The 18,054-nt window shown below is 41.2% G+C and overlaps 2 protein-coding genes across 4 annotated transcripts in view; one reads left to right on the top strand and one right to left on the bottom strand.

Moving 5' to 3' along the window:
• Positions 1–4,956, top strand: part of PPP4R4 (protein phosphatase 4 regulatory subunit 4) — a 115,913-nt gene extending 110,957 nt beyond the window's left edge. For all 3 annotated transcript variants that reach the window (XM_017547010.2, XM_017547013.2, XM_017547012.2), the window contains 2 exons: positions 124–271; positions 3,327–4,956. In XM_017547010.2, coding sequence (XP_017402499.1) covers positions 124–271; positions 3,327–3,351 — 173 coding nt within the window. In that variant the 3' untranslated portion in view covers positions 3,352–4,956. The remainder of the gene's footprint in view (positions 1–123; positions 272–3,326) is intronic.
• A 1,943-nt stretch (positions 4,957–6,899) lies between these two features.
• SERPINA10 (serpin family A member 10) lies at positions 6,900–16,422 on the bottom strand. Its single transcript, XM_017547016.2, has 5 exons — positions 16,346–16,422; positions 14,020–14,772; positions 12,404–12,677; positions 10,905–11,055; positions 6,900–9,143 (listed from the first exon to the last, which is right to left on the bottom strand). The coding sequence occupies exons 2-5, from the start codon at positions 14,720–14,722 to the stop codon at positions 8,952–8,954; spliced, it is 1,320 nt and encodes a 439-aa protein (XP_017402505.1). The 5' UTR covers positions 14,723–14,772; positions 16,346–16,422; the 3' UTR covers positions 6,900–8,951.
• Positions 16,423–18,054: the final 1,632 nt, after the last annotated feature.

Consider the following 18,054-nt stretch of genomic DNA (forward strand, 5'->3'; position numbering starts at 1 on the left):
AAAAAAAAAAAAAAAAAAAAAAAAAGTGAAAAAGTCAGCTATCATTAACCTTTTCTTCTTTTCTTTGGTTACCCTCCTTCTTAGTATATTTGATATGTCTGGCTTTATATGTATTACTTTCAGATGATTCATTCCGGACTCGCAATGCCAGTAGTGTTCCACCTTCCTTTTCTCCTAATACTACCTTACCGAGTACTTCCCGTGGGACAGGTAACTCACTTGATCCCAAGAGCAGTGGAAGTAAAGATACACAACCACGGAAGGCTACCTTGTAAGTAATCAAATGATGTCAGACTGAGTGTATTATGCTACTCTTTTTGTCAACACACTTTCCTTCCCACTTAAATACTTTCCAAAGAATAGAAAATGTCTATAATGAGAAAATGTTATAAACTAGAAGGTATTATTGTCACATGTGACTCTGTTATGTTTATATAGAATGACTTATGGCAAAGATATTTGTAACCTTAGGGAAGCAGAAAGCATTTAAATGGCTCCCACTAGTATCTGAGATCTATTTTTTTTCTATGAAATGTTTGCATTTAGGTAATTTATCTCTAAGAAGACATCCCTTTAAACACCTAGCTTAAGGATATGGTATTTAATCACCCAGTGTGCAGAAAGATGGGTACAGCTGATGTCACTTAAGAATAAGTGGCAGCATGGAACCCAGAATTGTGAGTCCAATAAACTGGAGATATTTACAGACTATATTATGTTTTGAAGTTGAAGTTATAAAGAGCCTCTGTTCTTTCCCCTCATTGTTCTTTTTAATGTGCTACTCATGTCTTTTAGCTTAAATATTTAAGAGAAGGGTACCATAAAAATCACCATGGTAAGAGACTATATCAAGGCATAAATGATTCAGCCAGGATACCCAAACCATAGTTACAAGTTAGCCATTTCATATAGGACACCTGAACCTTCTGGTTGGAACAGACTTTAAACAAGATTTAGATTTTCTTTTAAACATATGTTTGTGAATGCATGGGCATTTTTGAATAAAGTTTTTAAAATGCATTCTTTTGTAAAAACTCTATGCCAGAGTCCCTTTTAGGATCTGATTTAGGCTGTTTTGCATTGCTTTAAAGAAATACCTGGGACTGGGTAATTTATAAAGAAAAGAGATTTAATTGGCTCATAGTTCTGCAGGCATTACAGGAAGCATCTGCTTCTGGGGAGACCTCAGGAGGCTTATTATCCTGTTAGAAGGTGAAGCAGGAGCAGGCACATCACATGGTAAAAGCAGGAGCAGGAAAGAGAGAGTAGGGTTGGGGAGGTGTCACACAGTTTTAAATGATCAGAGCTTGTGAGAACTCACTATCACAAAGATAACACCAAGCCATGAGGGATCCGCCCCCAAGATCCAAACACCTCCCACCAGGACTCACCTCCAGCATTGGGGATTACAGTTCAACATGAGATTTGGGCAGGGACAAACATCTAAAATATATGTATACCAAATTTTAACTGGTCATTGTGTATATACCAATATAGATGTATATGCCTAACTTCATTCAAAATTTAGAAATAAGCTTAGAAATAAATTTATTGAATGGAGCTCAAGGAAAGAGGACCAATACACTTACAAAAAAGTAACAGTAATAGAAAAAAAAGAATAATGATATTACAGGTTAGCAGTGTAAATGCTACTTTTATTTACAAAGAATGCTCTTTAGCTATACATTTATTGCTCCCATGATTATACTGTGGAAATTCTACGTAAGTCATGAAATCACTGGGCGTGGTGGCTCATGCCTGTAATCCCAGCAGCCCTTTGGGAGGTGGAGGCTGGTGGATCATCTGAGGTGAGGAGTTTGAGAACAGCCTGGCCAACATGGGGAAACCCTGTCTCTGCTAAAAAAATACAAAAATTTGCCGAGTGTGGTAGCACGTGCCTGTAATCCCAGCTACTCAGGAGGCTGAGGCAGGAGAATTGCTTGAACCTAGGAGGCAGAGGTTGCAGTGAGCCGAGATCATGCCATTGCACTCCAGCCCGGGCAACAAGAATGAAACTCGGTCTCAAAGTCATGAAAGCAGAGGCAGGGCATGGTAATGGTGTATAGAGAGCATGAGACTTGTGTGCCTCCTTCCCAGCAGCAGCTAAGTGGCTGTGCAAAGTTCAGCTCAGCACACTGGTCCTCACTGTGCATGTCTGTCACATGACAGGGCCGCCTCATGGTTCCTCTTCTAAGGTGACTTCTAGCTCTGGCATCCTGAAATCTTCTTTCTTACCCTAAGTTTGCTTCCTCTCAAAAGTTTGCCCTGAAATACTTCTGTTGAGGAATTATGTTCATGTTATTTAGCAACATCAAAAGTAATATATTCTCTTGTCCACTTACTATATATTTTTAAATGCCACAGGCATTTTTTACAGTAAAGATCATTGAAACCCAATATATTTATGCCAGTTCTCCTTTATTTCAGATTACTCCTTTTATCTGTTCTTTCATTGTTGAGCAAGCTTTTCCTTTTTATAGACTGAATTTTCTCTTGTTCAACCTAAATAATGTGTAATTATTTATATAATTTATATATATGTAAAATTGATTAAAAAGTGAATCTAGAAACAAACATTTTGATAACAAATCACATCGGGTGTATTTTTTCTTTTCTGATTCTAAATGAGGAATGTTGATATCTACAGTTGCTTTTTTAACATGTAACTGGATACACAAGCTTGTAACTGTATTTCCATCTGATGTGGCATTTATATGGATCCCTCTTGACTGCACACTGCCACATGGCTGGATGGGTGATGATACCCATGTTGGTTGTTCTTGTGAAATAGTATCCACAATTCAAAGCAGGCCATATCCAAATGAAAATATATTCTTTTTATTTAAAATAAGCCTGTGAGGTGATTTTGGAGAGTATAAATTATCTCAGTTTTTGCTTCTCAAATTCTATGTAATACATTCTCCAGCTTTTCAGGGTCCTTGTGATGACACATTTGGTATTTAGGAATATTGGCATCTTAAAGGAAGCATAGATCTGTATTATATCTTTGTCTTTTAAGGCAGTTCATATATTTATGTCTGTGTAACTTCCATTATGGTTATACAAAATTAAAAATGTAAGAAAGTATGAATTAAATTGAATTCTATGTTAGATTTACACAGAATTTTTGGTAATTAAAGATAATTTTAAATAATCTTTAATGTGTAATTCATTTTTTCTATTAAGAGAATTCTCATGTATTAGATTTATTCCAAGTAATATTTTAATTTACTTTGTAAACATTATATGAATAACATTTTTCATGTTTTCTTTCTTTTTCTCCCTTTCTCACTCCCTCCTTCCCCACTCCCCCTCTTCTCCCAAAGAAAATCCAGAAAATCCAATCCTTAAATCAACTGCTTGATGAAGGAGGCAAAACAAAGGCAGCAGGAGATAATGTGATTGGTGCACAAAAGCTAAAGCAATGGCTGGGGCTTTGTTCTTAAATTTTGGGGGTTTTTGTTTGTTGTTGTTAATGAGCAGAAAGAGAGATATAATGACAGCTGATGTACTTTCCATGTTTCAAATTAGATTCCCTAGGAGGTATAATATATACTTTTTGAGTAATAATGTGGTTACAGAATTCCAATGTTATAGTGAAGTGTAATGAAAAACATCTCTAGGTATGTGCTTTAACCACTGCTGCAAAAGAGACAAGTCTGCATTTATTTGTGCAGGAAACCAGCTATTTAATTGTTCTAGAGTTTTGGCATTTAAAAATTCTATGAAAGTCTACATCAGCTGAAATTGTCCTAGCTTGATAATCACTTGGAAGGGGACTTAGAAGGTAAGAAAGATACTGCATTTTCTCATGACTCTCCAAGCCCACTTGAAAAGTCACACTGAAAGGATGCAAATAGCTGTCTTCGATTTTGGCAGCCCTCCGGATTGTGGAGACAATATGTTGTACCCAGACATTCCCAAATTTAAATTTGGCAATGAAAATTCCACAAAGATTTCTGATAACTTTGAGCTATAAATACCTTAAAAATAATAGATTGATGATTTTCTTTATTTCCTAGAGAATTTATTTTATAAATACTTTGTTTACATTTTAGATTGTACTTGTCCTTATTTAATTTAAAATGATGAATCTAGTCTGAATCAGCTGTTATTCCAAGCTATCATGCTTAAGCTATGTCAACAGCATTTGTTTGTACTAATGCTAATATTTCCATCTAAATTTGCCTGTGGAACATATACAGTCTTAATTTTAAACTGTCAGTTCTTGAGAGATACTGTATGAAGCTATTGTCAGCTTCTCTATTTCAAAATCAAGCATATAACTATATTGATACTAGAAAATATTTGTTTTTTTTAAATATATCAGTGTATGGTAAAGATGATCTAATTTGTGAATGCACATGTGTGTGAGGTTAATTTTTATAATGTGAAATGATGAATAATGAATTTACTCAAAATAAAACATAGGTTAATAAGATACCTGTGTTTGTGAAAAAAGTTTTAAATACTTTCCTGCAGTTTTTATTCTATAATTAAAGAGTAAGATAGTTCATTTGTAGGTAGTGAATAAGAGAAATATACCAGCGTCAACTATAAGAGCACGGTTACTCAGTGTGAGATCTTTTCATGCCATTTGTTTTCCTTTTTCCTTCCTTATGGCTTCTTTTTGGCTATTTTTAGTGATTCTTAATAATATCCTTTGCCAAAGGACAACCAGGTAAATGGAATTGTTATTATTCATTTTGTCAGGTTAAAATTCAGTAGGTATGAGAAATTTGACAGTACTGGTAAAGTAATCAATACACTCACACTCACTGTGGATTTCATTTAACTGTTTTCATTATGTCTCCTACTAGCACCAGTAATGTGGAATTGAATATATTAAGATCTGGAGAATTTGGTACATAATGAGACATCAAAATTGCATCAGTTTTTCTGGTGCTTTGATTTATAGTCAGCATTTTGTTAAATAAAATGGAGAATTTCAATTTATTTGTTAAATAGTGAATTTAGCAGAATTGTAAATTTTTATTTCTCATCATGCAAATGAGAGAAGGGGAAAATGATTTGACAGAGAAAAATGGCTACTACTTGTAAAGTTCAGAAATGTAGAGCAGTCAGTTGCAGTCTTATTCCTAGGCACTAAATTATCAAAACAGTTAATCAAATTTACTTATGGAAGTTTATTTATTTTTTTTGAGATGGATTCTTGCTCTGTCATGTGGGCTGGAGTGCAGTGGCACAATTTGGCTCCCTGCAACCTCCACCTCCTGGGTTCAAGTGATTTTCCTGCCTCAGCCTCCTGAGTAGCTGGGATTACAGGCATGCGCCACCATGCCCAGCTAATTTTTTTTTTTTTTTTTGGTATTTTTAGTAGAGACGAGGTTTCACCATGTTGATCAAGGTGGTCTTGAACTCCTGACCTCATCATCTGCCAGCCTCGGCCTCCCAAAGTGCTGGGATTACAGGTGTGAGCCGCCCTACCTGGCCAGAAGTTATTTTTTAACAGAACATGACATTTCCTAAAATCTTTGAAATATTTGTTAAAATTATACTTCCAAGGACAGCTATATAGAAACAAAATAAAAAACGAATTGGTGACAGTTACGAATATCTACACGTATCTCCATTTATACCAGAAACAAGATGAATACTTTTGTGAGAGTTCTCAGTTTAACAACTTATCAAATTGATTCTTTAAACTAGTTGCATGACAAAGAAAAATCTCCCTCCATCTGTACCTGTAGGGAAAAAGGACATCTTCATCATCATTTTGTTAATGATTAAAACTTGCATTTTTAAGAATAAGTCCACAAATTTCACTAGTTAGCCTTATAAGCAAAAAAACTTTTACTACAGAAATGGAGATAGGGCTTTAAAGGATTTTACTTAATAGAGGTTGAATAAGGAGCACATAAAATTTTTCTTTATAACCTCATATACATTTAAAAAATCATTTCTATTATTTGATTTCCTGAGCTTGAATATCTTAGTCTGGAGATGAGTCAGTTTTGCCATACAATTGGTGGATGTATGAGAAATCTTTGAAATGAAACAGACTCTTCAGCTTGAGTAGAAGTTTTACAACGAGGATAAAATGAATTAGATTAATTCAGTAACCTGTTCTCAGTTGTTACAGCATGTATGTATGAGAGTGTATGGTTGAGTGTAGGAACAATTTTTTTTTTTTTTTTTTTTTTGAGATAGAGTCTTGCTCTGTCACCCAGGCTGCAGTGCAGTGGCACTATGTCAGCTCACTGCAACCTCCGCCTCCCAGGTTTAAAGCAGTTCTCCACCTGAGCCTCCCAAGTAGCTGGGATTACAGGCACATGCCATGACGCCTGGCTAATTTTTTGTATTTTTAGTAGAGATGGGGTTTCACCATCTTGGCCAGGCTGGTCTTGAACTCCTGACCTTGCAATCCACCCACCTTGGCCTCCCAAAGTGCTGGAATTATTGGCATGAGCCACCGCGCCCGGCAGGAACAATTTTTAAAACTTGACACATGTAGTGAGGACTTGTACAATGTTAAGATTTCCCCTGCTAAGTCGGAAACCCAGTGTGTGTGTGTGTGTGTGTGTGTGTGTGTGTGTGTGTGTGTGTGGTAAGTTACATTTTTTATTGGTCTGCATTTTTCAGTCATGCCTGTGTACTTGAGAAATCTGAAACTGAGTGTCTTAGGAACTTCTTAAAGCAAATGTGGGGGACATTAGAAAATACGTTTAAAATACAGAATAGGTTCATTTTCTACCTTAAAGAGTAATATGTTAAATACAGTTATTATGCTGTTGTTGCCTTGCAGTGGATGTGGTGGGAAGAAGACAGGTTTTTGATCTGCATGCTTTTGCATCCTTCAGTAATGCACCTTTTTATAACTGGGTTTGGCCATACTGATTTCAGCGGGTATTGTGTTCTCACAGACTTTCTTTTCCAGATTTCATTTCTTAAAAGTGGGAAATTTGACTGAATTCTACTTTATTTTTCTTTCTACTATTTTTTCCACAAACAAATCTGACTAACTGAACACAAACAAGTGACTTAGGAATGTAGGAGTTAGTTCTCTGTCTTTGGCCCTCTAGGGCCTAGAATTGCCTGTCTCTTCATGAGTGTCAGTTAGTGCTCTTGGAATTAATACAGAAATGAATTTTGTTTTATTATGCAGTCTAAGTACTGACTTTTCATCATTCCAAAACCTGGATTGATTTTTATACATAACCTGGAATGATGAAAAGTCAGTATTTAGACTCATGTTAATATTACCTATTCATATTACATTAGTCAAACAACTAATCAATAAATGAATTTTAGATTTGTTTAAACATTAGATAGCAGACAGACAGAAATCCAGCTAGGCATTTAATCAACATAGCTGACACTCTATTCAAGATTCACTCAGTATACTCTCTTCTGTTTCTGTGACAGAAAATGACTGCCTAAGGAAAATCAGGGATATTTGCCATTTCCCTTTTCACCCTGGGACAAAGTTTGTGCTTATGTTCTGTTTAACCCCCACAGGTAGCTGTAGTGCATGCTCTCTGTTTACCTGGTCCCCATCACGTGTTTTAGATGGAAGGAAGGAAGAGTGAAAAGGGCTCGAGGACTAGACTCAGGAAAGGAAGGCCTCTGACTGCCACTGCCACCCTGGGAGACCTTGGACAAGTGTTTTCTTCCCACTGAGATATAAGGTATGACTTAACCACTAGATGCCGAAGACACAGTGCCCAAGGCTGACAGTACTGTAAGGGCTCGTGAAGGTGTTTTGCTTAGCGCCATATGCTAGACATACAACTTTGAAGCTAAACAGACAACTTTGAAAGACAAATATATTCATCTTTTTACCAATGCAGCCATAAAACATATATATACATGAAAGAAGGAGGAGTCTACAAGGGTAAAAGTGCCTAGGGCCCATGAAAGTAAGAATGTGGAACTGTTTCTGGGTCCCTGTTTCTTTCCTCTGTAAAATGAAGGTAGATGATCTGTGATTCAGCCAGTGGCCTCTGCCAAGTGATTTGATGCACCATAGCAGCAGATGCTGTGAACAGGACTGATTAGAGCTGTTTTCTTCTGATTTCAGCCAGCAAGAAATGATTCTACAATAGATTAAAGCACTTATTTTGCACCACAGAGAAGTAAAGAGAGAGAAACACATGACTCAAGGAGGAAGTGTACATGCCTTCCTCCCAAAGGCTTTATCTTGACATAGTGTTCTCACCTATAGCTTTTGAAAAATCCAAATATGTGAGCAACAGAGAAAAGATATTCTACTCAGCTAGTCTTCAGCCAAATAACTAAGACTCTTAGAAATAGGTAAAATACCAGACAGATTGCACAACTTCTTAAAAATATATGTATCAATTTAATGCTTTTGTAGTAGTCCTTCCTTATCCATGGTTTTGCTTTCTGCAGTCTCACTTAACCATGGTCAACCATGGTCCAAAAACATTAAACGAAAAATTCCAGAAATAAACAATCTAAAAGTTTTAAGTGGCATGACATTCTGAGTAGTGGAATGGAATCTTGCATTGTCCTGCTATGTCCCACCCCGCCCAGGATGCAAATTCTCCCCTTGCTCAATGTCTCCACACTATCTACGCTCCTTGCCTGTGAGTCACTTAGTAGCCTTCTCTATAATTACTTTGAATGTCATTGTATTGCAGTGCCTGCATTCAAGTAACTCATTTTACTTAATGTTGTTATTGTTAATCTCTTAACTGTGCCTAATTTCTAAATTCAACTTTATCATGGATATGTATGTGTAGGAAAGAATATATATAGAGTTCAGCACTATTCACTGTTTCAGGCATCTGCCAGGGGTCTTTGAGTATATCCCCCTCAGATAAGTGGAGACTACTGTATTTATTTGAGAACGCCCTAAACTAGTTAAGAACAAAAGGGACACTCTATCCTGCCATCCATTGCTGATATCCTATGTAGGCTTGAAACTAGCATCTACTGCAGCACTAAGTGCTTATGCATGTCCTGAATCATAGGAGAGTCGGATTCACCACCCTGCCCAGAAACAGAAGCATTCCAGAGGTTTCTTCATAGATCATGAAATGAAATGGCCGGTTCACTTTGATGACAGGAGGCATGGAATAAGCAATAATTTCTGACAAGGTTCCTGCCACTGCCTCAGTGCCCCTTTCATCAACTTCGATCACTGCTCTTTGTAAAACCTGGAAAAGGAAATAATGTGAAAAACCATTTGTGTGACAGTGCAAAGGAGGAATTAATTGAGCCCCTTGAAATTCTTCACAGTGGTCCTACCGTGGGGTCATGCTTCTGGTATTTAGTGGAGCAGGCCCATCTATGTTAAGAGGAGTGGTCTGGGGTTGCACCAGGGACTGCCATAGGAGTAGACCTCAGGAACCCAATGTGAAGTATTGTGGAATATGTGAAACACATTCTGGGTGTGGATTTAGGATGCACACATGCATCAAATAAATGTTTATTGAGTATGTACTTTATGCTACTAATTCTTGAGCTGGTGCTCCTAAAAGGTTTTCAAGCCGCCTGGTTCCCTTGAATCCTCTTATTTTCCTTTTGGCAGGCAAGGTGGAGGCAGGGAATGGCTAGTCTTCTGTATTGGCTTCCCAGCACCTGGTACTACTCTGAGGCATTTTCTGGGCAAAGCCCAAGGGTCCCTGGAACCTTTCTGAATTCTGGCTGCCTATATTGTGACTGCTTGCTATGTTTGGGAGGCCCTTTTTTATAGGAATATGATGGGATGTGAGTGATATACCTATATAATTACTATATTATAAGAGATAATGAAAACATTTATGTAATTACATGATTTTCACTCCAGGAAATTCTCTGATTTCCTAGAGGAAAATTAACTCCCCAGTGCAAACAAGGGGAGAATATTTAATGGTTTGCAATTTAAATTTCCTGATGACCCTTCATAAACCAGCAGTGCATTTCAGTTTTCCATGTGTTTGTAGCAGAAACACTTTCAGGTGCTGGTATGTAGATTGTTTAATTGTCTTATCTCCCTTGAGGTGATAAGACTTGATTCCAGGCCACGGTTGTCCTACTGTGTCCTACTTAAGTGGATGTCATTTTCAGTCTCTCTTGGATTGAAAATTGTAATTGTATGAGAAAATGTTAAGCCCCACAGCTAAGGAAGAATGTATAGAGGTGTAGCTGCCATTTGGAAACGTGTAGGAGCATTTTTATAGTGATGACTGGAGTTTCCAACTGGCATTAGTGACCACGGGCCAGCAATGCTAACTAGTTCCTGCAACACACATAACTGCTCTGGACAACAGGCAGTTCCCCTCAAAACCAAGAAACCTTCCAATGAGAAACACTGAGTAACTGAAGGGATTCTATGTAGATGGTGACTGAACTTGTTCTTAGTACTTTTAGAGATAGAACTAGTACCAGAAAGTATGAGGTAGAAGTTACAGGCTTCTCTCTCTATATATATCAATTTTAGCCATTTGTGGACTGGGCAGCTTTTCAAAGAAATGGTGAGTTTCCTGTCACAGGAAGCATGAAGAGGAAGAGAGAGAAGTTGGAGGGCTGTTTTACAGGGCTATGGAGGGGATTTTCACAAGGAGGGAGAAGCTGGGATCCATGATGTCTAGGTATCATGGTAAAGGTGGTGTAATTTCATGAACTATTCAAGTTGTTTTCAACATAAATGATGACGAATCTGTAAACCAGTTCCATTTCAAGGGCAAATTTCTCTGTAAGCACTTTAAGCAGAGGGAGAGAGATCTACTTAAATTACATAGATTTATTAGGTATTTTAATGAAGTCGCTTAGAATTCTTAAAACATCCAACCTGGGTACAATTTCAAGTATTTGGGATTTAAATCTAATTTTCTACTACAGTTAAGTATTTTATCAAAGTTCAGTGGTTTGTAAAAACATTTGTTTTCGTGACATTTCCTGCTGAGATTGGGCTCTGATGAAAGATCCTAACTTACCCTGGATACTTGGAGATTTCTTTCAGTAGCTGAGAGTTCACTAAGGTCAGCCCAGGGTGAGAAGATTCTTCTGATTCCCATCTGCTTAAGCAACTCATGCATCTCATATTTCTGATCTAGCTTGAACTTGGGTAAAAAAACTTCCATGTTTCTGTGGTACAAGAACAGATAACAGTGAAATGTAGACAAAGCCATAGTCTATGGACACTAAAAAGGTCACAATTCTTTTTCTTTAAGATTATTTTCATTAATGAGTCTTTCAGTTGACTATGTAGCTCACGCCATTCTTTTACAATGGTCTGTCTCAGGGAAAATATTTCTAGCTTATCAAATAGTACTTCAGCTTCAGTGAATGAGTTTCATTCCTTAGCCAATGACTTACATTCTCTTTAGCAAAGTACCTATGTGTTCATTTCCCTATATTTTAAAAACAACCTGAATTGACAGCTGCTTTCAGCAATCCTGCAGTCTCCTGGATAATGGCTGTTTTCACTTCCTGGATTCTGCAGACTCCAGGAGTCTGGGGATGGATGCGGAGGAGAGTAAAGAAAACTTTCAACCCCTACCCATCTTTAGCGAGATAAACTCTTAATATCATCTATTTTGTATACTGGAGTCTTTTAAAATATGTTGCTTCAAAAGATGAGTTCTCCTGCTCAAAAAAAAAAGTGAAAACTACAAATTGATACTAATTTAGTCTTTTTAAAGTCCCAATTTCTTAATCTGTGAAGTGCAGACAAAAATATTGATACCAATTTTACAGGATTGCTCAGAGGAATATTATACGTTAAGTACCAGAGCAGTGTCTGCTGTATACTGTAGTAGGGCCTTGGGAAGTATGAACTCCCACCTACACACTATTTCTTTATTCTCTCTCTGTTGCACAGTTGGTCCAGGCTGTCAGACTGGAACATAATTGAGGACATGACATGTCTTGAAGATTATAAACTTATTCATTCAGCAAACATTTATTGAGGGCTTTGTTAGGGTTTGGGGTTCTTTGTTAGGTGCTAAAGATATGAAGAAAAATGGAAGAGGAATAATGAAGATAAAACTAATTCTGGGGACATTTAGCTGGACTTATCTCTGCCAGAACCTGGGTCACAGAATTCAGAAGCGATAGCCATGGAATCAGTATTGCAGCCATTTTCCCTGCATTATTACCTATTTTTAATGGACTGTTTGTCTTCCTTCAATAGAACATAAGCTCCATGAGGACAGGGACTTTTGCCTGATTTGTTTGCTGATGGATCCCTGGCATCGTACTTTTATCACAGTAGCAGAACATGAAGTACTGGTGGACTCAATGAATGAATCAGTCAGGCACTCTGACAGATGCTGGGGATAGAGTGGAAAAAAAATGCTATGCTTCCCTCAAGAAGCTTATAAGTCACTGGAGGAGAATGGGCATTAAACCACAGTGCATTCAATGAAATTGTGCTGAGTGTTTGCAAGTATGGAAAGGTAGAGTTTGTATAGGGTATGGGCAAGAGTTGTACCTGGTTTTCATGTTTCTGAGCCATGTCTCCACCAAGTCTGTGGTCAGGTAGTCTTCAAGGTCGAGGTGATCACCCGTTTTCTCCATGAGGATCACCAGCATGGTGGCATTTCCTCGGTAGGGCAGTTTGAGTACATGACAACGAAAATTCTTATCAAAGGTGGAGGCAAACTTGCCTGCACTGTACATCATGGGCACCTTAATAGTCTTGTACTTGTCCAGGTGGAAAGTGTCAGCTTCAGTGAAGACAGGGTCAAATGGGGTCAGCCATTTCCCTGAACAAGTAAGAGAAGAACTCATTGTAACAATCCCCTCTTTGAAAAGCATTGTTCTTGCTCAAATAATAGGGAGCATTCTATCTCCCTTCTTGTTCCAACTAGGAAAGGCGTTCCTAACTGGGTTCACTTTTCCACAGCTCAGGCAGGCAAAATAGACTTCCTCAAAGCCTCAAATGACAGGACTTTCTCTGGCCTCTAACCCAGCTAGTAAAATACAGCTCCACTCACAGGCCCTATTGGAATTGCACACGAAAGAAAGGAAAAGTTTCCCGACAATCCCTGGCTCCCCTCCCTGTCCTGGACCTGAACAGAATTCACAGTCATTCCTTCATAGTTGGCCCAGCTTAGAGAAGACAGCCTTTGCCTGGTTCCTCTGACTGCTACTTTGTCTCATTCATACCAGGCACAAGCACACTCAAGAGTCCAAGGTGGCAGGGGTGATACTTCTCACCCACCCACTGTTTAGTGTGGTTCTGAGAGAAGGGGCCCCACAATGCAGAGGCCACCATCAGGCAGGTGCAGGACTTTACCCAAATGTCTGCCCTGGGGGTGTGTCCTGGCTGGTTGTAAAGTGGCTTCCCCTGCCTGGGCTTTCCAAGTCTGGTACCAGCTCTGCGAAAGTGGCATCCAACCCACATCCAGTGCCTCATTAGGGAGGCAGGAGGCCTTTGTTTGGGATTTGCCTCTACCATTTATTACGTGAACTTTATCAAGCTAACCTCTCTGAGCTGCTTTCATCTTTAGAAAGGAGACAACAACTCCTACTCTACCTACTGATTGGCAGTTAGGAAGATGAAATAAACAGAGCTAATAGATATTCAGTGTCTATTATGTGCCAAGCACATCTGGGTACATTATGTTCAGTGTCTCATTTAGCCTCTATAGTAGCTGGGGTGTCCCTATTTTCTATAATTAGAATCTAAGGGCAGAGAGTTTGTCACTTGCTCCAGGTCGAAAAAGTAAAAATGAAGGAGCAATGGTGCAATTCTAAATCTCTCAGATAATCCCCTGCGGTCTTTTTTTTTTTTTTTTTTTTTTTTTTTTTTTTTTTTTTTTTTTTTTTTTTTTTTGGAATGATCCTATGCTTCTAAACATTAAAGGGGAGCTGTGTAGAGTGCTCTGAAAATTATAAGCACTACAAGCACATGGGATACTATGGCAGGGCCTCAAATGACAGCATCTGGCACTATTCAGTATGTGTATTAATCTGTTTGTGAAACCTGGAAACATATTCATAGAAAATCACTTAGCGTTAACCATATGCTGGCCTAACGGAAGGAAAGGGAGAGACAGTCATAGGGCCCTGTGGCCTTGAGACAGCAGAACATTATCAAAGTACCTTTGAACAAGATGTAATCCACAATAATTAATTTGGTTTCAGGATTAATCTCATCAAACAGTTTGGGAATTTTCCCCTGAGTCTCTTTGTTAATGTAATTGTTCATGAGCCCTTTGGCCTCTGAGGCATTGCGAAAATTCATAGGCACACACTCTGTATCAAAATACCTCTTGGATAAATTGAGGAAGGTCTCTTTGACATCAAAATCCTTGTGGATGAAGGCAAAACTCCCCTGGGCGAGGCCCAGTTCCTGATTGCGGGAGAGGGTTTCTCTGAGTCGCTTAAAGAGGGAAGGCAAGAGTCCGGGCTTGGTGGGGTTCAGGGTTTGCAAGTGGAGCCCTCTCTTGATCTGGGCTTTGGTGGGCCCTGTGGCCCCCAGCATCAAGCCTGCCATGGCCAAGGACATGCCAAGTGGAGAGAAGACCATGTTGCCATCGTGCCTCGTGGAGATCTTCCGCAGCAGGCTGAATCCGAAGTTTGAAGTCTCCTTTGCAAGTTGCTGCTCATTGGCTGTCAGCCAAGCTTCATCCTCCTTGCTGGCCTCCTCCTCATCCTCCTCTTCCTCCGTGGGAGCCTGCACTACCCTGCTGGTCTGGTTCTGAGGGGCTGGGGCCTCTGGAGACTGAGGATCAGGGGCCAAGCCAGGTACCAGCCACACCTGTGCCAGGAGGATGGGGAGCAGGAGGCTTGGCACTACCTTCATGTGGTCGGCTGCAGAGGCCAAGGACTGCCTCCCTTCAGTTGCAAGGCTTCCTGTGGAGAGGAGAGGATAGAGATGGTTTTAACACCTCCTAAAATGTCTTTGTGGATAGTAAAAGCTTCTTCAGGAACACTGCCTCCTTTCTGTGGCTCAAATAGGTTAGCCCTGCCCCAGGGAGACCTGGAACAAGTGTGGGTGACATTTGCTCACCCAAGGAGGGGGCATTATTTCACAGAGCAAAACCTCCTCCAGTTCCCATTTCCTACCAGGCTGGCAGGCAGCTTGGTCCTGACCCCTTTTCCATTCATCCCATCTCCTCCCTGAGGGCCAGGGAAGAGACCCTGCCCTGGGAGCAGGAGGCAGCACAGAAGGTGGGGGTCTGAGCAGGTGGAATCGGAGGTCCTCACACACCTTTCCCTGATCTGCTTCATTCATTGCCCTGACCATCCAGCTGGGTGGCCAGTCTTGCCCTGTGCCCTGTTTGGCTGGGGATTGAAGTGCCTGCATGGCCATTGGGCAAGGAAGGGGAAAAGTGCTGGAGCTTCCTTGGATTTTTTATCGAAATTCTTGCACTGCACCTCTGCTACGCAGTTCCTTGGAGGTCTTCCTTCCTTCCTATAGCTGAGGCTCCCAGGTAGCAGGAGATGCTGTGATTCATGCAGCCTATGGCTGGGCTCCCTCCACTGTGGCCTCATGGAGCCCTCATAGCCACCTGGGCTGCCTGCCGCCTCTACTGCCCCAGGTGCACAGTGTGAGAGCCACACTTCCTCACCATTAGCTGTCCCCCCACCCTGCCGTCACCTTTCAGGTTCCCTCCATGTCCTGGGACACAGAGCCTGGCTCCCGAGCACTTGCATGTTTTCCATCGAAATAGGTGGCTTGGGTTGGGCTGGGCCACCTGGCTGTGGCCAAACTCAGTTCCGGTGTTCAGCCACACAGCAGGCCTGATCCCAGAGGCTGGCTGGGCAGGACACCTGAGATGCCTGCCCTCCCTCATCCTTTCTCTGGGCCCACTCCCCTGGGAGAATCTGGGTGGGACAGGATACCCAGCCCAGTGGATGCCAGGTGGATGCTGCCAGCTTCATGATAATTCCCATCAGCAGAGACTCATTCTTGACCAAGGTCACCTGCAGCAAAATGTGGTGGCAGGCAGAGCTCCCAGGCCTCTTCCTGATGCAGGGGCTGAGTCCATATCTATGCCTGGGACAAAACTGCCTTCTTGCTTATGCTGAAGGGCACTCCGGAAATCAGAGCCTCACTCTGCAGTCTGAATGACACTGCCCACTTCTCAGCCCTGGGATAGCACACACGCCCACCTCTCCTCAGCCATGGGAAGGGGAGGCCTGTTCACTCTGGCAGTGAATTGCAGTGGGTGAAATGTCAAGCCTTTCAACCTCTTTCCTTTGGCCTCCTTCCTGCAGAGGAGGCCCTTGTGTCTAGAATTTGCCTCTCGTCCCACTCCAGCCCCCAGTCTGGATGTGCAGTCCCCATGGAGTGCGGATGGAGGCCTTTGCACTGCTCAGCCACATAGCCCTTACCTTGGTGCCCACCCAGAGATGAGAACATCTCTCCCAGTCCCTTCTGGTTAGACTCTTTGAAGGTCTCCTGTAACCCACCACCTCTTACCAGTGTGTGGCTTCGGGTCCTGGGAAGGTCCTTCATTCAGAGCAAAAACCAAAGCTTCAGCTTTGCAGCCCAGAACCTTCAGCAAATATTTGCTATTCCAAAGTATGATCCTCCGTGGGATGGTTACTGATTAACATCCTGCTTGTGACGGTGGCATTTCCAAAAACCAAAGACCAAGTGGGAGGCTTCCTGTACCCACCAGTTCCTCCTATAACCTGGAGCATGACCCACATCCCATCCCGAGGGCTTCTGTCTTGCAACTCAAGGCTTGGCCTCAGTGAGATTCAGCTCCTTGTGGGTGGGGTGTGGGGGATTTCTCTTGGGTTGTTATGGGTGCTGAACAGCTCTAGAACGAAGGCACTAGGGGATCCCACAGATGCTTCCTGAGTCCCCAACCCGGTACTGGACATGATGGGGGTATGGGTTGGGGGGCACAGCAGAGATGTTTTGAGACTTGCTTTCTCAGCCCCCAAGGAGCTGGCCAGTCCAGTGGGGGAGGCAGACAAGGTACATCACTACTTAGAGTACATAGCTCCTTTCAAGGTAAATTTCCTGCTTCACAATGTTGCTAGACTCGAGATTGAATTGTTGGCTACCCAGAGTCGAGGCTGGTGGAGACCCTTTATGGAAAAACTTCTCAGTCTTCTCAGATCCTCTTTTTTATAGCTAAATATTTTGTTACGTGCCCCTTACTACTATGCTTGAAGTGAAATGTATAGCTAATATAACCTACCCACAAAATTAAAAAAAAAAAATGCTCTAAGGAGAATATGGAGGCATAATAAAAGAGAATAATGTGTCCCTGACTATGGCAGTGCTGTGGCCTAAGGGTCCAGGCAGGTGCAGTGAGGCTGGCCAATGTGATGCCATGGGAGGCCGTGTGTGTGCTGCTCGCTGCTGGCCAGTCAATGTAGCAACCAGTGTAACTACCAGGGATAGTTTCAAAATGGTAAATAATGCATGGTAAAGTTTCAGACAAAATAAAATATAGATCTTTCCCTGATTTACATGGTCATTGTTTTCACAGAAAATGCAGTGTGTAGTAAAAACTTGGATAAATATTGTAATTTTTATATGAAATAAAGCAGCTCCAGGATTGAGGTCTAGGCTCAGATAATTCCATGTGAACTTGAGAACTTCCAGGTGGACATGTGAGTCCTGTGGGACCCGGTGACCTCTTCGTCATGGTTTACCACCCTGCGTGTTCTGGTATGTTTGGTTGGCATTGTCAACCCTGAATCCTTAAATGGTACTAGTACACCCCCCAAACCTTTATGAAGAGCAGAAGTGTCCCAACAGGTTTCCAGAGTGTTCCTTTTGGGCAGTACCTGCTCTATTGATTGGCAGTTCCTTAAGAGGTGAAAGTGAGGGTGTAGAAGGGCAGGCTGGGCTCACACCATGCACAGGAGCTAGACTTGGCCTGCCCATCCACGTCGAGCTCTGCAGCTGAGGGCTTGTGGGCTCCCAAAAGGCAGGGACTGCCTCCTCCAGGCTTGAGAAGGTGTCTGTTTTGCTAAATGTCTGAGCAGAGCCTGAGAGTGCACAGAGTTGTCTTTTTTTTTTTTTTTTTTTTTAAACAGATTCTTGCCCTGTCACCCAGGTTGGAGTACAGTGGTGCAACCTCAGCTCACTGCAACCTCTGCCTCCTAGGTTCAAATGTTTCTCCTGCCTCAGCCTCCAAGGTAGCTGAGATTACAGGCACCCACTAC

This window comes from Cebus imitator, unplaced genomic scaffold (genome assembly GCF_001604975.1).
Source record: "Cebus imitator isolate Cc_AM_T3 unplaced genomic scaffold, Cebus_imitator-1.0 Scaffold193, whole genome shotgun sequence".
NCBI lineage: Eukaryota > Metazoa > Chordata > Mammalia > Primates > Cebidae > Cebus > Cebus imitator.